This window comes from Pseudorasbora parva, chromosome 1, assembly GCF_024679245.1.
Source record: "Pseudorasbora parva isolate DD20220531a chromosome 1, ASM2467924v1, whole genome shotgun sequence".
Taxonomy (NCBI): Eukaryota; Metazoa; Chordata; class Actinopteri; order Cypriniformes; family Gobionidae; genus Pseudorasbora; species Pseudorasbora parva.
Window position 1 is genome coordinate 22,968,725 of NC_090172.1, and position 22,253 is coordinate 22,990,977.

At 36.1% G+C, this 22,253-nt stretch overlaps 1 protein-coding gene across 2 annotated transcripts in view; it reads left to right on the plus strand.

Annotated features, from left to right (window-relative positions):
* Positions 1–996: 996 nt before the first annotated feature.
* Positions 997–22,253, plus strand: part of acox3 (acyl-CoA oxidase 3, pristanoyl) — a 36,134-nt gene continuing 14,877 nt past the window's right edge. The window contains exons 1-14 of one of the 2 annotated variants that reach the window (XM_067436611.1): positions 997–1,059; positions 1,794–1,988; positions 3,168–3,401; positions 5,345–5,419; positions 6,001–6,090; positions 6,672–6,815; positions 6,906–6,994; positions 7,202–7,298; positions 8,300–8,482; positions 9,590–9,712; positions 12,175–12,295; positions 14,384–14,506; positions 14,700–14,813; positions 21,043–21,158. In XM_067436611.1, the coding sequence (XP_067292712.1) occupies positions 1,821–1,988; positions 3,168–3,401; positions 5,345–5,419; positions 6,001–6,090; positions 6,672–6,815; positions 6,906–6,994; positions 7,202–7,298; positions 8,300–8,482; positions 9,590–9,712; positions 12,175–12,295; positions 14,384–14,506; positions 14,700–14,813; positions 21,043–21,158 (1,677 nt within the window). In that variant the 5' untranslated portion in view covers positions 997–1,059; positions 1,794–1,820. Of the gene's footprint in view, positions 1,060–1,085; positions 1,108–1,793; positions 1,989–3,167; positions 3,402–5,344; positions 5,420–6,000; positions 6,091–6,671; positions 6,816–6,905; positions 6,995–7,201; positions 7,299–8,299; positions 8,483–9,589; positions 9,713–12,174; positions 12,296–14,383; positions 14,507–14,699; positions 14,814–21,042; positions 21,159–22,253 lie in introns of those variants that run through there. The other variant, XM_067436675.1, reaches the window with a different exon arrangement.

The following is a 22,253-nucleotide window of genomic DNA, read 5'->3' on the forward strand; positions in this document are numbered from 1 at the left end:
TTTATTTATTTATTTATTTATTTATTTATTTATTTTTATTATTATTATTATATTTTTCATTTTGATTGGGATACCTTTTCTGTCATCTCAATGGCAAAACGTGTCCCACTCACCGGAAATTCACCTATAATAATAAATATTTCAGACTAAAGAGATCCTTTGAAATGATTATTTTTTTTTTTATCTTATATTCCCTCGACGTGAATCTTACATTTTCATCCCAGAATTCCCTTTCTAATGTTTACAATAGTCATATAATGTTATCAGGCTATGCTGTGCACGCAAGGTTACGGGCCATACCTCTCGCGTCTTTCGTTAGTGCTGCACAACAGCGGCCCCTGGCTTACATAATCATGTTAACAACTCAAAACAAGAACTTTTGTGTGTGCCAGAATGACTTCAGTAGCCTATTAATAGTTATTGTAAAAGCTTTATTTAGCCTATTTATTTATTTAGGCATATTTATTTATTTGTTATTTGTTTGTCTATTCATTATTATTCTCGTAGTTGTTGTTGTTTTTGCTGTTGTTGTTGTTACCAGACAGAAACACATTTATGTAGCTGTTCATTTACTGAATGAACACCGTGATTTGAACTGTTTTCTCGTATTGTTATTCTTTTCTTTTAAATGTGCAATATACATTTGTAATCAATTTTTATTTCTCATCTTTTTATTATTTTTGATTTCTTTTAAAACTCGTATTTGTCTGTTTTATGATTTTGTTTAAAAATCCCTTTGAAGTAAAGTAGCCTACTTTGAATTGCTATTGTGTGTTAAATGTGCTGTACATATAAATAACCTTAGACTTAATAGCCTACTATTATTGTCTGACAACATATTGTTTACCACTGAAAATCCCTAAAATATCACACTCCTCTAGTTATTACCTGTAGAAAAATATTTCCCTGGTTTTTACCATGGACCGTTTTTTACATTCACAGAGGACACACTAGTTTATAGCAGTGCGCCTTTAAGCGGCAGCGCTTCTCTGATTGGTTGGATGCGGTCACATGATCACTTCCTCCTCCAAAGGGGCAGTGCTGAGGTTACTGGACAAGGTAAGACAAACATGTTATTTCAGCATTGTACAAACTAATGATAAGAAGGTAAATCTTTTAAAATCGTGCACTTTTAAAACATATTTTTTACTGTTTATGATTGGTTAAATGAGATTGACGTTAAATAGCGTGCTAGAACAGTTCATGGTCGGTGGTGCTTATGTTTGTTTTGATATTGAGCTCAGCCCATAGCTATTTATGTTTGTACAACTTTATATATAAATAACAAGGAATAAACTCTCTCTACTTATATTTTCCATGTTATTCTTTTAACCCATGGCAAACAATATATATATAAAAACAACGTATTGGCATTGTGTTTGATCTGTTTGGGGACAGTGAGAGTGTTGTAACTGACATTGAACTTTGCATCGAGTTGCCCTGATAACTAGATCACAGGTATTATTAACTTCACAGATTTAAATGTTTTACATGATAAATAGAATGTGTGAAATAAACTATGGTAAAGTTTGAGCTAAAGTCTATAGCAAATAATGTGCAATGAAATAATTTACAGTTCCAGGTATCCAGAAAGTGGTGCATAAGTAGAATATGCTGGCATATTGATTGTACGGGTTAACTGGAAAACCCTGAATGACTTTAATTTACATGAGGGAATAGCTGATTCAGACAATTACTAAACACAGCAATAGTAAAGGCAAACATTTTCTTTCCTTAAGAAAAATGTTGTGGGCACGGTTGATTTGATCACATTTGTCTTTTTGATCCTGAAGATTTTTAAAGTGCCTTAGTTTAAGGACATGAGTGTGCCAACCATCACAGACACTAAATACGTTTTGGAGGAGAAAATGGATGAGGGAATCCCAGACCTTCCCAGTGGTCCACTCGACATCTACAGGAAGAAAGCATCCTTCAGTTGGAAGGACATGATGCAGTTTCTGGAGGGTGGTGAAATCATTGCATTCAAGGTATAATGTTTATGTTTTGCTCATCCTTTTATTACATTTTTGTCCAAGAAAAGTACACATTTAGTAAATATAAGTTTTCTGTTATGCCTAACTTTGTTACCATATAATAAAATCTTAGTCATTCTATAATGTTCCAACAAGTTTACATATTTTCCCTATTTTAAACAGCAATTATACACAATATAAAGTGTGAAGCTGACACCTTTATAAATCAAAAGTAAAAGTTCATCACATATATCTGTCCTAACAACCCCAGGAATTTAGTGTGCTTAGTTCATTCAGTTCATATCAGAAAAAAATATATTTGGATTGAGCCGAATTTAATAAATCATTCATTTGAAATTCAGCTCAATCTGAAGATATCTTTTCCTCTTTTCGACCACCCTTTTGAAACACTGTGTCATGTAGGTTTGAAACATGTACAAATATTTGGTTTTGAACCAGCGTTTTGGAGCTCGTTTCAAACTCACAAAGTCATGTGATTTGAGCAAATGAGTCTTCGCTACGTCATACTGTATCGAACCTGGAGCTTTTAAAAATTCTAATATTTTGCTGTTAGATGTAGTTCACATCTAGTGAACTGGACCACCTTTATATTAGGTGTCCTTAACTACTACTATGTACTAACATTTAAATTTATCATTTGATGCAATGCACTTATTGTGTACATTGTGCTTATTTTTTGATAATTGTAAGTACATAGTAGTTAAGGCCACCTAATATAAAGTGGGACCAGTAAACCCATTAACATGTCTAATAATTTTAACTGATATTGTGTCTGTTTTATAATGTGGGTTCATTTTTAATAAATATAATGATTTTAAATATACACATGCATAATAAAAATAAGAATATTTAATTGCGTCTAAAGCCTGCCTCATGATGCACAAAATATGCATTAGACATTAATAAAAGTTGTTAATTACATTTAATTGATTATACATTTTTAACGAAAACAATAGGTTTGTAAAATGTGTAATTATCCATGTTTGGGCTAAGTTTTCTTTTTGCATGTATACTGTTTTGACTAGCAGTTGTTGCCAATCTGTGGTTTTAAGCCCTTAATTTTGCTAAAAAGTTGGTTCAGTTGAGTCATTGTTTCAAAAAGCTTTATTTCTCCCACGCAATCATTGGTTGTTGTTTTTCTGTTTGTGTTTGTGTTTCTCTCTTTCTGAGCAGCAGCACGTGTTCAGGACACTGGAGAGTGACCCGCTCTTTGCCCGGCAGCCTGGAGAGGACATCCCAGTGGAGAAGAAGCGAGAGCTCACCTTCCGCCGCTGTAAACAGTTATTTAAGTATGACTTTGTAACACGTGACGATGTCATGCAGAACCCCTGGAAGATGACAATCCTCAATGACTGCCTGGGGATGTATGACTGGTCTTTGGGAGCCAAGTACTTCCTTGACAAAGGGGTGAGCCCATTTTACTTCTTCACACTTTCTCCAGAGACCGTCAAAACATAGGACCTTAAAGTCGGCATGTAACGGAAGTCGGGATAGTCTTTTCTTCCCTATTGTTATACAGTATTTCCAATTGAAACTGCTTCTGGGATGAGAAAAAATTTAGGACAGGACTTAATATAGTCCTTTGAGAACTGATTGGATCATTGTGTTTTGCTATTTCTGTGATCTCATGTGAGTGACAGGTTGTCCTTCTCCTGCGCCAGTAAATGCGTTATCAGAGACAAGAAGAGATGTCATGGGCAAGAGGGAGGGGACATTTCTTTAATTAAAGATTACAAAGGGTTACTTCAGCGATTAGCATATGGCTTTGTATCAGTACAAACCCTGGAGTATATTCAAATGATTGTGCTTTCCCCCCTCATATCCCCCTGAGACAAGAGATTTATGCATTTTATTTCTGGAAAAATTCCTCCTATGACGCAAATTGACGATATTTGCATCATAGGAGGAATGTTTGCCCAAAGGCTAAAGACTACAGCCAGCAGAGGAAGCCATTTCCGCATGTTTTGAACCCGCGTGTTTGAACCCATGTTTTGAGATCACACTCAGAGCTCAGCTCACAGCTACAGGCACTCATGTAAACGGAGCTATGGTGAGCAATGTAAGTCTTTTAACTTCTCAAATAAATTTCTATGAAAGTTAAGCTTGCAAAAACTGAAACGCGCCAGACTGAACTCGCTTTGTGAATGTATGCTGCGAGTGTAGTCGCGATTACCTCAGCTCTCATCACGAGAGGTCATCAGCTCATTTATCTCACTCCTGCAGTTAGTGCTCAGTGCTGTGATACTCGAGCGGTGACTCACTCATTATATTGAACAGACACGTTCAGTTTTTAATTGTAGTGTCTTCTCCAACTCAGTCTCTGTAATCCAGTAGCGGTGGCTTTGTGAATGGCCTCACAGGGCAGCGAAGCATTCTGGGAATTGTAGCCTTTCATCCCCATGAGACAAAAATACATTTTCTGTCTTTTCTCAGTCTAGAAGGCACCAAATTCAAAAATAATTTCACATGTCTACTACATTGATGTCACAGTTTAAATACGGATTCATCTTCCCAGCGCTGAAGTACCCCTTTAAATAAAACAAATTATGGGCACGGATAAGTCATTTATAATAATTTATGTCATTCATGGTGACTTTTAGTTCACTTTAAAAGAAAATTAGCCTATGATTTACTCACCCTCAAGTCATCCTAGGTGTATATGTTATTCTTCTTTCTGATAAACACAATCAGAGTTATATTAATAAATATCCTGACACTTCCAAGCTGACAGATTCCATTTAGTTTGAAGCTCAAAAAGCATATTCCATATTCATCTTGTGCAGTTTAACTCTTACATAATCGTTCTAGTGATAGTGAAGTCATGCCAGTTTTGCTTTTTACGTAAGTTGAATACAGCAGCCAGTCTGCCAGAAGCTAGATATTTTACTTAATAAAGTTTTAAATATGGATATTTTTCTTACAAAACCCCATCAATTCACTTCAGAAGACCTTTATAAGCCCCCTGGAGCCGTGTGGACATTTATGACGGATGGATGTGCTTTTTTGAGCTTCAAACTCAAACTATAGTTTGGAAGTGTCAGGATATTTATTAATATAACTCTGATTGTGTTCTTCAGAAAAAAGAAAGTCATATACACCTAGGGTAGCTTGAGGGTGAGTAAATCATGGGGTAATTTTATTAAATTAAATTAAATTTAATTGTACTCTTTTAACACACTTTCCTCCCCAGAATAGTTACACAGAAGTGATTGCTTGCTACTCATATTTTCCATTTTTATGGATAATTGCTCTTTCTTTACCATGCATTATTGTTAATTATTTTGTGATGATTATTTCTTTAAAAAAATACACTTTTTAACCTAAATGTCTTTTGTTTTCAACCTTATTAGATGTTTGGAGCAACAGTCGCAAACACAGGATCTCAGAGGCACCTGAAGTTTGTTAAGGACATTGAGGAAATGATGGTAAATTATCAGTTTTTTATGAAATGCAGTACTTGTAACACCATTTCAGCCATAAAATATTGCTTGGAAAACTAGACTGAAAGCTTCTGAAGTTCAGTGTACTGACTAAATGTGCACTATATATTGATTGCATTCATAGCAAATATGGTTGGCTTAGCATTTTTTAAGATGGCCACTACTTTACAATGCAGTTTTATTTGATCATCATAAAATTATTTGCTTTTATAGATGATCATATTTTGGTACTTAAAGTGTTATAGTACGATTGTTAAATGGCTCTGACTGTCTTGCACAGTTCACAGTTCAGTAGGCCATAAACATGAAGTTCCAAGGTGCTGCCTTTTTCTTAATACGTGTGTGTGTGTTCATGTTTTTCTATCTTGTGGGGACTTCAACCTGAATGCAGTGCGCGTGTGTGTTTACGCGTGTGTGTGTGCGCTCATGTTTTTTTATCCCGTGGGGAATTTTACCTGAATGAAGTGCACGTTTGTGTGTACAAACCAGTGAGTTGCCTTTGACATTAGTCATGGAAAACCACACGAGCCACTGACAGCTGATTAACATTTTCTCTGTCTGTTTAGACATTTGGATGCTTTTCATTGACAGAGCTGAGCCATGGCAGCAACACAAGAGCCCTGAGGACAACTGCCAGATATGACCCCAGCACTCAGGTATTCTTGCACCAGATGCAATAATTTGAACAGTCCTTTTCTGCCTGTAACCATAGATATAACAGAAGTCTGAACACATTGCATTAATTTAGCATATCACTGAAAACCACATTGCTCACAATTTTTTTTTATAGAAATATGGCCTTACAATTCATAATTGGACTTGTAAGGCTGTAAGGCAAATCATCAGCTGTTGACTTATTAATATTGGTACATTTTCATACAATAAATATTAAACAAAAATAAAAACCAAATTAGTTACCATTGGCATACTAATGAATGCTATTCCTAAAAAGTATTAATGGATAATAAATGCTATTGTTCATTGTTTATTTATAAGAGCTGAAGTTTTAGTGACCATATTAAATTTTAATTCACATTATCTAAATAATTCAAATTACAATTTGACAGTATGGAGCCTTTTAAAGAAAATATCTCTTAACTACTACTATAATAACTCTCTTTATAGCTCAAGCCACCTTTCTTTCATTATTATTTTACTTGGTTTTTACAGTTTTTTTCCCTTCTGTTTGTTATACCTGATTGTCAGCAGCTAATGTATGTTGTTTTAAATTTCGCAGGAGTTTGTGATAAACTCTCCAGACTTCGAAGCAGCAAAGTTCTGGGTGGGGAACTTGGGAAAGACGGCCACTCATTCAGTCGTATTTGCACAGCTCTACACCCCTGATGGACAATGTCATGGCCTTCACTCTTTTGTAGTCCAAGTAAGTGTGAAAATACTTTTTTTAGTTCATTTGTCTTGTCTTGTTAGAGCAGCTGTGACTAAAGCAGTTTTAATGTAATTTAATTTATAGGTCAGGGACCCAAAGACATTGCTGGCAATGCCAGGAGTGATGGTTGGGGATATGGGAAAAAAACTGGGTCAGAACGGTCTGGATAATGGGTGAGATTAATGCTGGACTGATGAGATGTTGTGTTTACAGCATTTGGTCAATAGATGGCGGTAAAGGAAAGTCATAAATTGTTATTTCCATCTGACAGAGTCCTATCCATAAATAGAAAAGTTATTCTTAATTATACTTTTCAGTGTAATTATTTAACAGAATTTGTTTTTATGTGAATAATAAATTAGTTATTTTGTTTTTGTCAGTTTTGCAGTGTTTCACAATGTGAGGATACCTCGGGAAAACTTGCTAAACAAAACAGGAGATGTTACGCCTGATGGGCGCTACGTTTCACCTTTTAAAGTAAGCAATATTATATGATTGCCTAATAATGTACAAATGATCTGTATTATCTCTTTACAAATAAGACTATACATTAGCAATAGACCAGCATTTATTAATTGTTTGTTAATTTTCTACATTTATTAATAAATTGTCCACATTAATGAAGTAAAACTAACTAATCAAGTACATTTTAATTTCTCATTAGCCTAGATTAATACTTAAAAATATGGTAACGTTACGATAAGGTTTAATTTGTTAACCTTAGTTAATATGAACTAACAATGAACATTACTACAGTATTTTTTAATCTCAGCATTTACTAATACATTTTTAGAATCAAATGTTGTATCATTAGTTAATGCACTGTGAAATAAGATGAACATTAACTTACATTAGCAAAAGTTAATACATGGGGTGAAAATGTATTTCTCATTGTAAGATCATGTTAGTAAATGCACTAATACTATTGTTAACAAATGAGACCTTATTGTGAAAAAGTAATGCATTAGCCAATGAAAATGTATAATGCACCTTTTTTCAAGTATAGATTATGTGTAAAGCGACAGTATTTTATACATTTTATTAATGATAATAGAGCCATTTTAGTGTGTACCCGTGGCATGTGTAGACATCTTGCAGGTCATAAACTCTGCAGCTCTGCAGTAAAGAGCGCAGTGGTGCAGACAGTGGCTGTTATTCCAGCTGCTGTGCTATGCTATGCAAGATGTACGAGAAGGAATCCCTATGCTTTCATTTCAAACAAACAGGGAGTTTTAATCACAGGAAAAACCAGGCTGTCAGCCAATAATACTGACAGAAAGACATAAAGGTTTTTCTCTCAAAACAAACAGAGGCAAGAGGTTGGGAATGAATGAGATATCATTTGCCCTTCTCTTTCCTCACATTCTTTGTCTCTTATTTTTCTTTTGTGTCGTTCTTGTCATCTCTGCTATGTGTTTTGAATTACTTCATCATGTGTATTTCCATCTTGTGGTTTTCCCAACCATACATCTTCACAGGACCCCAATAAGCGGTTTGGGGCGTCTTTAGGGGCTCTGTCAGGAGGCAGGGTGAGCATTACGCGGATGGCACTCGTCAATCTGAAGCTGGCGATGACTGTCGCTGTGCGATTCTCTGCCACACGAAGACAGTTTGGGCCCAAAGAGGACGAGGAGATTCCAGTGCTGGAATATCAGCTACAGGTACAGATCAATGACACACTCCAGTGGAAACATTTAAAGAGAGAAGAAAAGAGTTTTTCATTGCATCATAAAGACTCTGGATAAGTTATTTGTATGAGTAATGATCTGTCTTGTCTTTAATTTACCATTGAATAAAGAAATTCAATGAGATTAAATAATAAATTGAATAAATGCTTTAAAAATATATATTTTTAGTATTTTTGTTATCTACAAAATAATGGTAGCACTTTGTTTTACAGTACTATTTGACATGTATGTAATTGTATTACATACAATTCACTACTTTATTGTGCGTCACCGTAACAACATGTACTGTAAATAAAAATAGGTGTAACTTTAAAAAAAAAAAAATATATATATATATATATATATATATATATATATATATATATATATATATATATATATATATATATATATATATATATATATATATATATATATATATATATATATATATATATATTTATTTATTTATTTATTTATTTATTTATTTATTTTCTGCTGTCAAATCGATTAATCTTGGTGGTTAGTTGCATCTTACTTAAAAGTGTGTGGGTATTCGTATGAACATATATACATACACAGATTAGGTGTAACATTTATGACCACTAACAGATGAAGTGAATAACACAAAGTCCTCAAAGTTGATGTGTTAGAAGCAGGCCAAATTGACAAGTGTAAGGATTTGATTGATTTTGACAAGGGTCAAATTGTTTGTCAACTAAAATTGTGGTTCTATCATGGTTTGTCACCAATTTCTCAATAAGAAATAATTACAGTTAATGCTGGTTCACTTCACCTGTGTTCACTATGTTATGCCTTATCAGTATGTGTATATAAAATCAAAAACCATACTTTGTAAATTCACTTAAGGGACAAAAGTGTAGCTGGCATATTGGCAACATTTAAAAATGCACTAAACATTTAAAAGGATATTTACAACCACCAGTAATATTTTTGGAGCATATTTTCTTATACTTCTTAGTGTTCTTTTTCTGGGTATCAATGAAGGTAACATTTACTCATTTGTATTTCGTAAATCAAACTCTGCTTTTTAGCAATTTGTCTTATGAACCATCCTGTTCATGTGCTTCATCCTTGTAGCAATGGCGTCTTATCCCATATCTGGCTGCCGTGTATGCACTGGAACACTTCACCAGATCCTTTTCTATGAACTTTGTTGAATTTCAAATTGGACTCTTAATGAAGGACAAAAGTGACAGACAGGTATTTACATTTACATTTAATCATTTAGCAGACATTTTTATCTTAAGCGACTTAAAAAAGAGGAGAGCAATAGAAGCAACTAAACAAACAAGGGCAACAACCTGCAAGTGCTGTAAGAAGTATCAGTTAATCGAGCACAGTACACAAACAATTATTATTATTTTTTTATAAACAAACAAACAGAAAATTGAATTGGATAGTTAAGTGCTAGTCTTAATTGCTCAGGTGCAACTGGAAAGGATGTGTCTTAAGATGTTTTTTTGAAAATGGCTACAGACTCGGCTATTCGAATTGAGATAGGTAGTTTGTTCAACCAGGTGGGAATGGTCCAGGAAAAGTATGTTAGAGTGATGTCATGCCTTTTTGGGATGGCACCACGCCAAATGCACGCTTCTGGAGGGTATGTAAGTCTACACAAGCGAGTTTAGATATATGTGTACTGGTGCAGAGACGGTGGTTGATATGTAGGCGAGCACCAGTGCCTTGAATTTGATGTGAGTGCAAACTGATGAAGAGAGGCGTGACGTGCGCTCTCTTCGGCTCATTACAGACCACTCTCGCCGCTGCATTCTGAATCCGCTGTAAAAGTTTGATAGTGCATGCCGGAAGGCCAGCTAGAAGAGCATTACAATAGTCCAGTTTGGACAGAACAAGAGTTCGGACCAGGAGTTGTGCGGCCTGTTCTGATAGGAAGAGTCTAATCTTCCTAATGTTGTAAAAGGCAAATCTGCAGGACCGGGCTGTTGCAGTAATGTGGTCAGTGAAGTTTAACTGGTCATCATTCACAACTCCAAGGTTCCTGGCTCTCCTGGACGGAGCTATGGTTAATGAACCAAGCTGAATTCAGAGAGGGTTTGAAGAGAGGGTGCTGGCTTCAGAGAGGGTTTCTAAAGCAGTGAGGTTACCCAAGTCTGCTTGAATACTGTGGGAAAGGTCCCCGTGCGAAGTGAAGTGTTGACAATATGAATAAGTGCATGAGTAATTGAAGAAGAAATGGCCTGAAGGAGGTGAGTGGGTATAGGATCAAGCGGACAGGTAGTAGGGTGATTGAAAAGGACGAGGTTAGAGATTTCTCCCTTGAAGAGCAGAGAGATGGATGGGAGCATGTGTGTGTTAGTTGTTGAGATGTGGAGATGCGTGTCAGTTTTTGATGAAGTGCTGGGTTGGTTGAGAGTGAGACCACAAGTAGTTCTGTCTTTACAAGATTGATTGGAAGGTGATGCTCCTTCATCCAGCTAGAAATGTCTGTCAGGCAGGCAGCGATACGAACACCAACTGTAGGATCATCTGGTTGAAATGAAGTAGAGTTGAGTGTAATCAGCATAGCAGTGATAGAAGAAGATGTGTTTCTGAATGACAGAACCTAATGATGACATGTAGATGGAGAAGAGAAGTGGTCCAAGCTCTGAGCCCTGGGGAACTCCAGTAGCTAGATGTGACTTAGACACTTCACCTCTCCATGAGAGTTAAGACTTGAACCACTGGAGAGCAGTTCCTGAGATGCCCATCTTCTTAAGAGTTGACAGGAGAATCTGGTGGTTAACTGTGTCAAAAGCAGCAGACAGATCCAGGAAGATGAGTACTGAGGATTTGGAAGCTGCTTTTGCCAGTCTCAGTGCTTCAGTAACCGAGAGCAGGGCAGTCTCAGTAGAGTGGTTGCTTTTGAAGCCGTATTGGTTGATATCCAGGAGGTTGTTCTGTTCAAGAAACAGAGAGTTGGTTGAACACAACTCGCTCAAGTGTCTTTGCAATGAAAGGCAGAAGGGATACCGGTCTGTAGTTTTCTAGAAGTGCTGGCTTCGGAGAGGGTTTCTTAAGCAGTGGGGTTACCCAAGCCTGCTTGAATACTGTGGGGAAAGGTCCCCGTACGAAGTGAAGTGTTGACAATGTGAGTGAGTGCAGGAGTGATTGAAGAAGAAATGGCCTGAAGGAGGTGAGTGGGTATAGGATCAAGCGGACAGGTAGTAGGGTGATTGGAAAGGACGAGGTTAGAGATTTCTCCCTTGAAGAGCAGAGAGAAGGATGGGAGCATGTGTGTGTTAGTTGTTGAGATTTGCGTGTCAGTTTGTGGTAGCTGCTGATGAAGGAGGTTTTGTTTGTGAAAAAATATGCAAAGTCATCAGCTGTAAGACTTGATGAAGGAGGGGAAGGAGTAGGACTAGGAAAAAGAAAAGAGGAGAATGTTTTGAAGAGTGTGTTAGAGTCAGAGCAATTGTTGATTTTGTTGTGGTAGTATGTTGTTTTAGCAGTGGAGACATTTTTACAGAAAGAAGAGAGAAGAGACTGATACAAGGTAAGGTCAGTAGAATATAGAGGTATAGATCATATGAAAATACAAGCATTGTATTTAAAACATTCTTCAGCTGTTTATTTCATTAAAATATCTTGATCACTAAAATCAGATAGTCGAAATCTTCTACATAGTATTTGATCACGTATTGATTGTGTTTGTCACTCCTTAGGCTGAACTGGGCAGAGAGATCCATGCCATGTCATGCGCTAGTAAACCTCTGGGATCGTGGACAGCCCAACGAGGCATTCAGGAATGTCGAGAGGCATGTGGAGGACACGGCTACCTTGCCAGTAAGGAATAAATAAACATTTTAGTTGAAGCATAATCTACGGTGGTCCAGTAGTGCACAAATGGGTGTCGGAAGCAAAAAAAATGTGGATGGGTCCTCTCTCAGAAAAAATGTACTGCCGTAACATTAGATGCCATTTACATTAATTACAAATACATCTATGGAAATTACAGAATCACTGACGGCAATAATAGTGAAGGGGTAAGACACATGGCATCAAATTTTGACGCATATTGGCCCGAAGTTCGAATCCCCCTTTTGCGGAACTCCCTCTACTCTCTTTTCCAATCGCATATCAGATCGGAAAGGAATTTATTTTCAATAAAAAATAAGAAAATATTAGTAAAGTGAAAATAAAGCATCTAACATGTTTGATAATAAGTGTTTATCAGTTGGGGTAGGTAAACAGACGTGCTGAATTAGAGACAATAAAAGTGAGTAGGTCCAATATCGTTGGTCTTTAAAAGTGGGTGGGTCTTGTCCCACCCACACACAATGATTCTGACCAGTGTTGTAGTCGAGACCAGCTTATTCAAGTTATTTCCGAGTCGAGACCGAGTTTAGAGAGGGTTGAGTCTGAGTCAAGTTCATTTTTGAAACTGTCATCGTATCTGTATTCATTTTATTAGTTAATTAAACAAGATTTGGTTTTCTCTGTGACACTTTTGTCCAACTTTGTAAACAGAAAGTATATTAAAATAATAGTTGAGAAATAATGTAGTGTACGACTATGCTTTTGACCATAGTTGGAACTGTACTCCTCTCTGTTTTTTTTTCCTCCATTGTAATTTCTACAGTAATTATTTATTTAGATATCTTTATTATTATGACTTGAATTATTCTATTATCTGCTAATAATTGTATATAATGTTGTTGTATTATTTATGTTTTATTTATAAAATTTTATTTTGTTTGTAACTTTTTTGCACTGTAGTGATTAATAAACAGAACTGTATGCATCTTGCGGAAGAACATTACAGCCGGATCTACTTCTCTCTGTTTATGTCTAAGGCAAGTCACGCAGGGACTGTGCTCCTCCGCAGCGGTTACCTACCAGTCTTGCCTGAAATAGTCCCAAAAAAACACATATTATAAGTGTAACATAATGATTCAGGGGTAAGACAAAAACACGGTTTGGAAAATGGATTCATGTTGTACATTCTCATTGTATAATATTTGTAAATCTTGAACACAAAAAGTTAAAGACAGCAGCTTTAAATACCAAAACCAATAAAAAGACAATAGAAGAGAAATAATGTAGCAATGTGACTTTCTGGAAAGTGGGATCACTTTCTGTGGGAGAGAACCTGGCAGTAGTCTGTACACTAACATTAGTCTCAAGTCATGCAGTTGCGAACAAGAAAATCAACCAATCATTGGACGTGTCACGCAAACATCAATTTAAACAAATATTAACATACAGTAATAATCATGAAATAATTTGAATGGGATTCGAGTGGACTCAAGAATAAGTTCCTAATATGATTGAGTGCAAGTCGATACTGAGTCCATGACAAGACCATTAAAATATGGTCTCGAGATTGAGTCCAAGACAGAGTCCGAGTCACAAGTAGACAACACTGCTTCACCCATGAGTGCACAACACAATGAAAAAAACAAATACAAGTTAGCAGCTCAAGGGAATCAAGCCACAGCTGAAAGAAAGCAGTCCACAATGCAGTTAAATCACCACAACAAAACGGAAACAAGTCTCAACACAATATAAATGCTCCTGCTCCTTTCTCAGGGTATGTAGAGGGTGTCTTAATCATAAGGACTTAATATTAGAGGTAATGGTCTAACAAGATCCATAGTTTGAAATGAAAAAAATACTGTATACCCATTTTTTTTAAAAACCCTTCAAATGTAGGAGGTGTGACAGTTTATGTATTGTGTTGTGGCTTGTTTTAGTTGTGCTGTGGCTTGTTTTAGTTGTGTTGTGGTGATTTTGTTGAGTTGTGGCATTTGTTTTGTTATTCGTTGTGTTGTGCACTACTGGGTCATAATAATAAACACCATGTGAAATATCAAAAGAGCTTCTAGTTCAGTTTCTGTTTATCTGTTAATCTATTTATTTTTTCATGTGAAGTGAACCGGCTGGGAGATTTGCGCGACGACAATGACCCAAACTGCACTTATGAGGGAGACAACAATGTCCTCCTGCAGCAGACCAGCAACTACCTGCTCAGCTGGCTCCAGCACAAACAGGAAGGTATACATGTATAACCCATCATGGTTTGTCAACAATTTCTTAATAAGAAGTAATGACATTTTCGTGTTTGTTAACATGATATCTAGATCATTCTTTGCATGTAGTTTTTTAGAGCAGAATATGAAGAATGCTTTATGTGTCTGGTGTAGATTTGAATTGTTTTACTTTTTTCTGTTTCTTTTCCCCAATCAAGGCAAAGGAAGGATTGAATCCCCCCTTGAGACTGTCAACTTTTTAGAGGATATGAGCAGCATTCTGCAGAGCAAGTTCACCGCTGGCTCGGTGGAAGAGTGCATGAACTCAGCCGGTACGCAACATTAACGCTACATTCTCCATAACAGGGACACATATATGCACAACCACACACACCAACCACATTACTCATCTAGCTTTTACTTCACCTCAGCTACCTCTTTTCCTCTGGTGCTCTCCTTCGTTTTCTTTTTCCAGCTTAAACTGTGTAACTTACACACTCCAGTTGAAACTTTATTGCATAGATGATTTCAGCCTTGGGATGAAATCTTATACAATTTTGAAGTAGGACTGTTTGGTCAATATAAATAATAATAATCGCACAGATTTCTTTAATTAATTATAGTTAATAGCCCTTAACTTTAAAATTTGAAATTTAAAATGTTCAATTTTTTTCAAGGCCTTATACTAGCAAAATGTATACTGATCTGTGTTTAAATTATTAATTATTTTGTAAAATTTCTAAACAATTATTGAATATTTTAAATATTATAACAGCTTTTGATGTTATTGAACATACATTTAATGCTAAAGACTTTAGCATATTTACTTCAGGAATTGTGTTAATTATTTTTCGCAGGTAATATTCATTTTTAGAAATTAACACATTATTTTCCCCAGACCCATTTTAAGGATATTTAAGATTAAATTTGAACGACAGATTAAGATCAAAGCAATATTATGTAATTGTTATGATACTATTGTAATATTTGCATACTATATTAGGATCTCTCCCATTTTTTTTTTCTTATCTCTTGAACCGTTAAGTATGGTGTTCAACATTTTTATGTTGATTCTATCACATTTTTTAACTTAAAAAAAAAAAAGTAAATTACACAGAACCCAAAATATTAATACTTTTAGCACTGGTCTTTTCGTCAGGAATTGCAAATCTAGTTTTGTTATTCAGCTAGTGAAGCATAAGTTTAGTTTAATAGAGTCGTCATTCATTCACTCAGAGGAAGCCAAATAAACAAACTGAGCCTTGAGTTATTTTCATATTCCACTTTCATGGTGATGGTTTTGTGTAATACAAGATGTTTGTGTGTACAGTGCTTTTTTCGAGAGCACATTATCTAATACACAAACCGTCACACCTCCACCGCACACAGAGAGAATGTGAGAATCTACGTCACGCTGTGTTTTTGTGTGGTTTACTGTTAAAAGTGCTCATTGACGCTGCAGACGGCTCCACTGGGAGAGTTTTACATCTTGAACTGAGCTACACATCTGCTAAACATCTGCTCTCTTTATTGACCTCATTCCTTAGCTGGTGACTCAAATCATTGTTGCCTGGTTACAGGGGTCAGAGGATCATCATTTTAATTGGACGAGGACAGGGAGTGGACTGCCTGGGTTTTAACTGACTTTTGTCACCTATTGAAACGTGACGAGCACCCAGTTTTTAAATTCTAGATCAGTTTTAATGTTATTACACACCAGCTGTTTTACAACAAAACCTCCAATACTCTCATTCTGTAAGCCATTTATCTACCGTCTATAGTCATTGCGTCACATAAGCTCCACCCACATCCTGCCTCTGCCCATTTTCTGTTATCCAGAATGGCTTATTGGAATCCTATGGGTGACGTCACGGACACTACGTCCATATTTTTTTTACAGTTTTTGGTTTTGACCTGGTTTTGACCTTCTCTGGCGGAAGTAACGTGTTGGGAATACTAGATGAGATTTGCCTGCTATGAGGTAAAAAAATAACAAATACTGTTCGGTTTCTCTCAGAAACTGATCATTTCATGTTTTAAGGCATCAATGTATCATCACAAGCCACAGGGTTTAATTCATATGATTAAAAGATATAATGCATTACAATGTTCATTATGAATACCTTTATAATGCATTATACATAAAGACTTCAAGTGTTCTTCATTTCTTCTGTGGAACACAAACAAAGATGTTTAGGTGAATGTCCTTTATTAGCTTTTTTTATTAAGAGCAATATTGCCCACTGGGTTATTTTGAGGGATTATTTAAACTAAACCCATAAATATATGGGCTTGGAAAATAATATCTTGATTTCATAAATTATGACTATATATTTTGCCTCCACTTTTAAAGGAACTGTATGTAAGTAATGTATTTCAATTAATCATAAAATGGCCCTGATATGTCACTAGTCATTAAGAAGTCAGGTTAATTTCAAATACTTATATAGCTGACAACCGTAGTCCAGCCAGGATATTGTCATTTAAAAGTTGTTGTTGCAGGCCTTAACTGATGTTGACATGTTGTGTTTTGTTCTGAAGCTCCGCCCTCCACCTATCTACCAATCACAAAGTCAGTAGTGTTTGGGCATCCGGGTTGCCAGCTCTGCTCTAGTTACCACAGCTGCAGCTACAAACGTTCCTGCTGGATCCTGCAGCTTATCTGGCAACCTTGAGTCAGGGGGGAGGGGGAAAGGTGATATTAGAAAGTGATTGCAGTACCAGTATTGGCCACAATCTTACATACACTTCCTTTAAATATCTTGGGAAATTGTATCTCTCTTTGTGTCTTTTTATACCATAAATAAAGTCTCATTGACACGAGTGAGACCATTTCAATCCAATCCATATATATATTAGGGGTGACCCCTAATAGTCGAAGATTCGATGCATCGATATGCAGGACCAGATTCGACCACTGATCTCATGGTCGAATCTTCGCGAGTGTGAAGAAACGAGGATCATACCATTTTGGCAATATCAGGGTTCTCAATATTAGTGTTATAAAGTCGTGTCGCGGCGCTGAGGGATCGCCCCTTTGAAGGCACTGAGCTTCGCGCCGGATTCGCCGCGCCTTTACAGGGTGTCCGCGGGGTTTTAAAAAGTATTAAAAAGTGATAAATCAAAATTGTCAAATTTAAGGCCATTAAAAGTGTTAAATGTGGTCTCAGAGGTATTATTTTTTTCCAAATTAGGTATTATTTTTTCAGACTATCAGGTGTCCTATTTTAATTGAAATTCTGTCTTCGTTCCCGTTTAAATATGGGCTTTAGCATATCTGGGCACATAATCAAAGATCTTTCGTCTCCGTCTCAACGTATGTTTGATGCTGACGTCATATTCAGTGGTCGTTCGGCATCATCTCAGAACACTGCGCGCTCAACAGAAGTGGCTGGCTTACGTTTTATTTTAGACTTGCTTCAAGGCGTATCTTCAACGACTATCCTCATAAGAGCAATCTTAAATGATTTATATAAAGTCTAAAATGAACGAAAAGAGTTGTGAGAGAATGAGGCGCGATCCATAGACGGTATATGATATAAACAGTGAGATCTGCGTGACTGTCTGCTCTTAAAGGGACAGCAGGGAACAGAGAAAATGACTCGCTGCTCTTGACTAAATAACTTTTGTAGCTTTAATAAGGATTAACTATTTCATTTATAGTTTATGCAGTGCAGAGCAGACTGCATATAACTTTGATAACTTTATTAAATATCTGTATATTTCCTAACTGTTAAGACAGGAAGGGCAGGAGTAAACATTACATTTATTATGGGTTTATGGTAGCATTGTTTTAAGTTTACTTAAATTAAAAACTGATATATTTTTGAAGCCTAATAATAAATGTAAAAAAGTAGCTGTATTAATATCAGTTAATACTGGCCTTCATTCATAAAAAGATGCCATTTAAACAAGTATTTAAAATATACTGCCTTTGATGTTTCTACATTAATTTGATTAACAGTGAAATTATTATATAAAAAAATATATTAAAAACGTACAAAACATTTTTTTTTATTGCGATTAATTGCGATTAATCACAGGAAAAAATGTTAAACAACTTATCACAGCTATAGAAATGTAATATTTGGCTCAGGTTTTGTTGTTGAAAAAAAAAACACTAAATAATTTAATTGTTGAATTTTCAATTATTAATGTAAATCAAATGTGTATGCAATGCTTCTCCTTAACCAACCTTTGTGAATGTTGAGATCTATTTTACTGTCTGAATGATAACTTATAACAGATTTCCTCCTGGTGTCGATTCTAAATCTATTCTTTTTTGTATGTTATATGCAAAATCTGTGTAAATAATAGAAAGGTTGCTGATTAACACTTGCAATTCAGTGTCGTGATGGTTTTAAAAATATTCTGAAGGTAGTAAAAAAGGTATTAAAAGGTAGTAAATTTAACTTAAGGATTGCTGTATATACCCTGCTTTAATATATACTCACCTAAAGGATTATTAGGAACACCTGTTCAATTTCTCGTTAATGCAATTATCTAATCAACCAATCACATGGCAGTTGCTTTAGTGCATTTAGGGGTGTGGTCCTGGTCAAGACAGTCTCCTGAACTCCAAACTGAATGTCAGAATGGGAAAGCAAGGTGATTTAAGCAATTTTGAGCGTGGCATGGTTGTTGGTGCCAGACGGGCCGTTCTGAGTATTTCACAATCTGCTCAGTTTCTGGGATTTTCATGCACAACCATTTTTAGGGTTTACAAAGAATGGTGTGAAAAGGGAAAAACGTCCAGTCCTGTGGGCAAAAATGCCTTGTTGATACTAGAGGTCAGAGGAGAATGGGCCGACTGATTCAAGCTGATAGAAGAGTAACTTTGACTGAAATAACCACTCGTTACAACCGAGGTATGCAGCAAAGCATTTGTGAAGCCACAACACGCACAACCTTGAGGCGGATGGGCTACAACAGCAGAAGACCCCACCGGGTACCACTCATCTCCACTATAAATAGGAAAAAGAGGCTACAATTTGCACAAGCTCACCAAAATTGGACATTTGAAGACTGGAAAAATGTTGCCTGGTCTGATGAGTCTCAATTTCTGTTGAGACATTCAGATGGTAGAGTCAGAATTTGGTATAAACAGAATGAGAGCATGGATCCATCCTGCCTTGTTACCACTGTGCAGGCTGGTGGTGGTGGTGGTGTAATGGTGTGGGGAATTAATTCTTCATACACTTTAGGCCCCTTAGTGCCAACTGGGCATCGTTTAAATGCCACGGCCTACCTGAACATTGTTTCTGACCATGTCCATCCCTTTATGACCACCATGTACCCATCCTCTGATGGCTACTTTCACTGTGCTAAAATGGCCCCCACAGTCACCAGATCTCAACCCAATAGACTATCTTTGGGATGTGGTGGAATGGGAGCTTCATACCCTGGATGTGCATCCCACAAATCTCCATCAACTGCAAGATGCTAACCTATCAATATGGGCCAACATTTCTAAAGAATGCTTTCAGCACCTTGTTGAATCAATGCCATGTAGAATTAATGGAGTTCTGAAGGAGAAAGGGGGTAAAACACAGTATTAGTATGGTGTTCCTAATAATACTTTAGGTGAGTGTGTATGTATTTATGTATATATATATATATATATATATATATATATATATATATATATATATATATATATATATATATATATATATATATATATATATATATATATATATATATATAATATAATATATATATAAAACAATAGTCACTATACGCATCAATACCCTACATAAAAATGTTCCTTTAAATGTTTTTCATACTCATTTCTTCAGAACTTGCTGGATTGAGTGTTAAAAATATTTGCTTAGAGTTTCACTCTCTGTGTGGTCTTGTTTCACAATCTTTTTTTCATAAACTTATCTTATTTAGAGAGATTTGTGGGTTGTTTTCTGATTTATTAGTTCCTTTATAAGATGGGAAAGCAGTTTCTGGTCTTGTTTTGTTGTTTATAAATCTTAAAGGATGTTATGGATGTCTCTGTTTGAACTGAGTAGGTTAATGCAGTCTTGGTCAGTAGATCTGGATTATATATATATATATATATATATATATATATATATATAGTTCATCAGTTCATACAATAGCATGAATGCACTTAAGTTTATCTCTCTATGATCCTAGAGTTTGGGTTACTTCTCGTCATGTGTTTGAGAATTACGTCCGAACCTCAACCATTAAAAACATGAGACTCCTTGTTCTTTAGTTACAGTCCCCACCCAGATACCTAATCCATGATTACATCTGCGTGTGACTCAAACCTCTGCAAAACAGACCCCTTCCAGCAATAGCTCCAATATCTATTTAATATTTCTTAGTTATCTTGTTTAGTGAAACTTTTTAAGACCCTTTCCACATTGTATTTGCCAACTGCAATCCATTACACTATTCTGTTTGTTTTAACTGTCATTATGAAAACAATATATCCACTTATTACGATTCTGTCATAATTTATTTATTTTTATGTTTTATTCAATGTTTTGAGATATCTAGCCATCTTTGTAATGTCATAATATCATTTGGTATTATTGTCCTCAGTGCCCCTGGCAGCATATAAGTGGCTGGTGTGTTTCTTACTGGGTGAGAGCCAGAGGAAGCTGTTTCATGAGAAATCCTCTGGACTGGGAGACTTTGATGCACGAAACAACAGCCAAGTATGTCTTAATCTTGACTTTAATGGCATCAGACATTAAAATGGCATGCATCTATGTTTACTAGCAGCTCAGATGGAGGTTATGTATGCTATCGGTTTGTTAAATGTACAATTACCCTTACCCAGCTGCCTTACATATCTTATACCAATTATGGTTAATAACTTCATGGAAACTTATCTTTTATACAGTACCGTACACACACACACACACACACACTCTCTCTCTCTCTCTCTCTCTCTCTCTCTCTCTCTCTCTCTCTCTCTCTCTCTCTCTCTCTCTCTCTCTCTCTCTCTCTCTCTCTCTCTCTCTCTCTCTCTCTCTCTCTCTCTCTCTCTCTCTCTCTCTCTCTCTCGCTCTCACTCTCTCTCGCTCTCTCTCGCTCTCTCGCTCACTCTACACTGATAAGCCAAAACATTATGAGCAGTCACAGATGAAGTGAATATCATTGATCATCTCCTAACAAAGCCACATTTTAAGGTTTAAGTAGATTAGTAAGCAAACTATTGGTTCCTGTAATCATGATGTTGGATGCAGGAGAAATGGACAGAAATCTGTGTGACTTAGACTAGGGCCAAATTGTTATGGTAAGGCGACTGAGTCAGAGTATCTGTGTGAAATAACAAGGCAGGGGGAAAAAACTATGTAAGCTGAGTTCATTTACTATATGTAGGCCAGTCACATCATGTCAAAAACTGGGCCATTTTATGTGAACCACAGACATGCACAACCATAGACACATGTGCTGTAAATGCTCAGTGTTTTACTGCTGTATATTAAAGTCCTTAGGCTAATTTGAAAGTAGACTTTTGAATGAAAGTTATAGTTAGGATATATAAATATCCATTCAATGTTTTACCATGTAAGACCCGCTCAATCGTCCCAACGATGGCTTCCGATTAGCGGGTGAAGGTTTCTGCACGTTCATTCTTTTCAATGGGGCTTTAGGTTAGAATGCCGATTGGTTATCTAGTAATTTGTATAATATTTTAACTACACATTTGATTAATCTTTTTAACTGTATATCGACTTATACCCGTTTATCCGGATCCTAATAACACTTATTATTCTAGAAGACACTCAGCATTACGGGCTGAT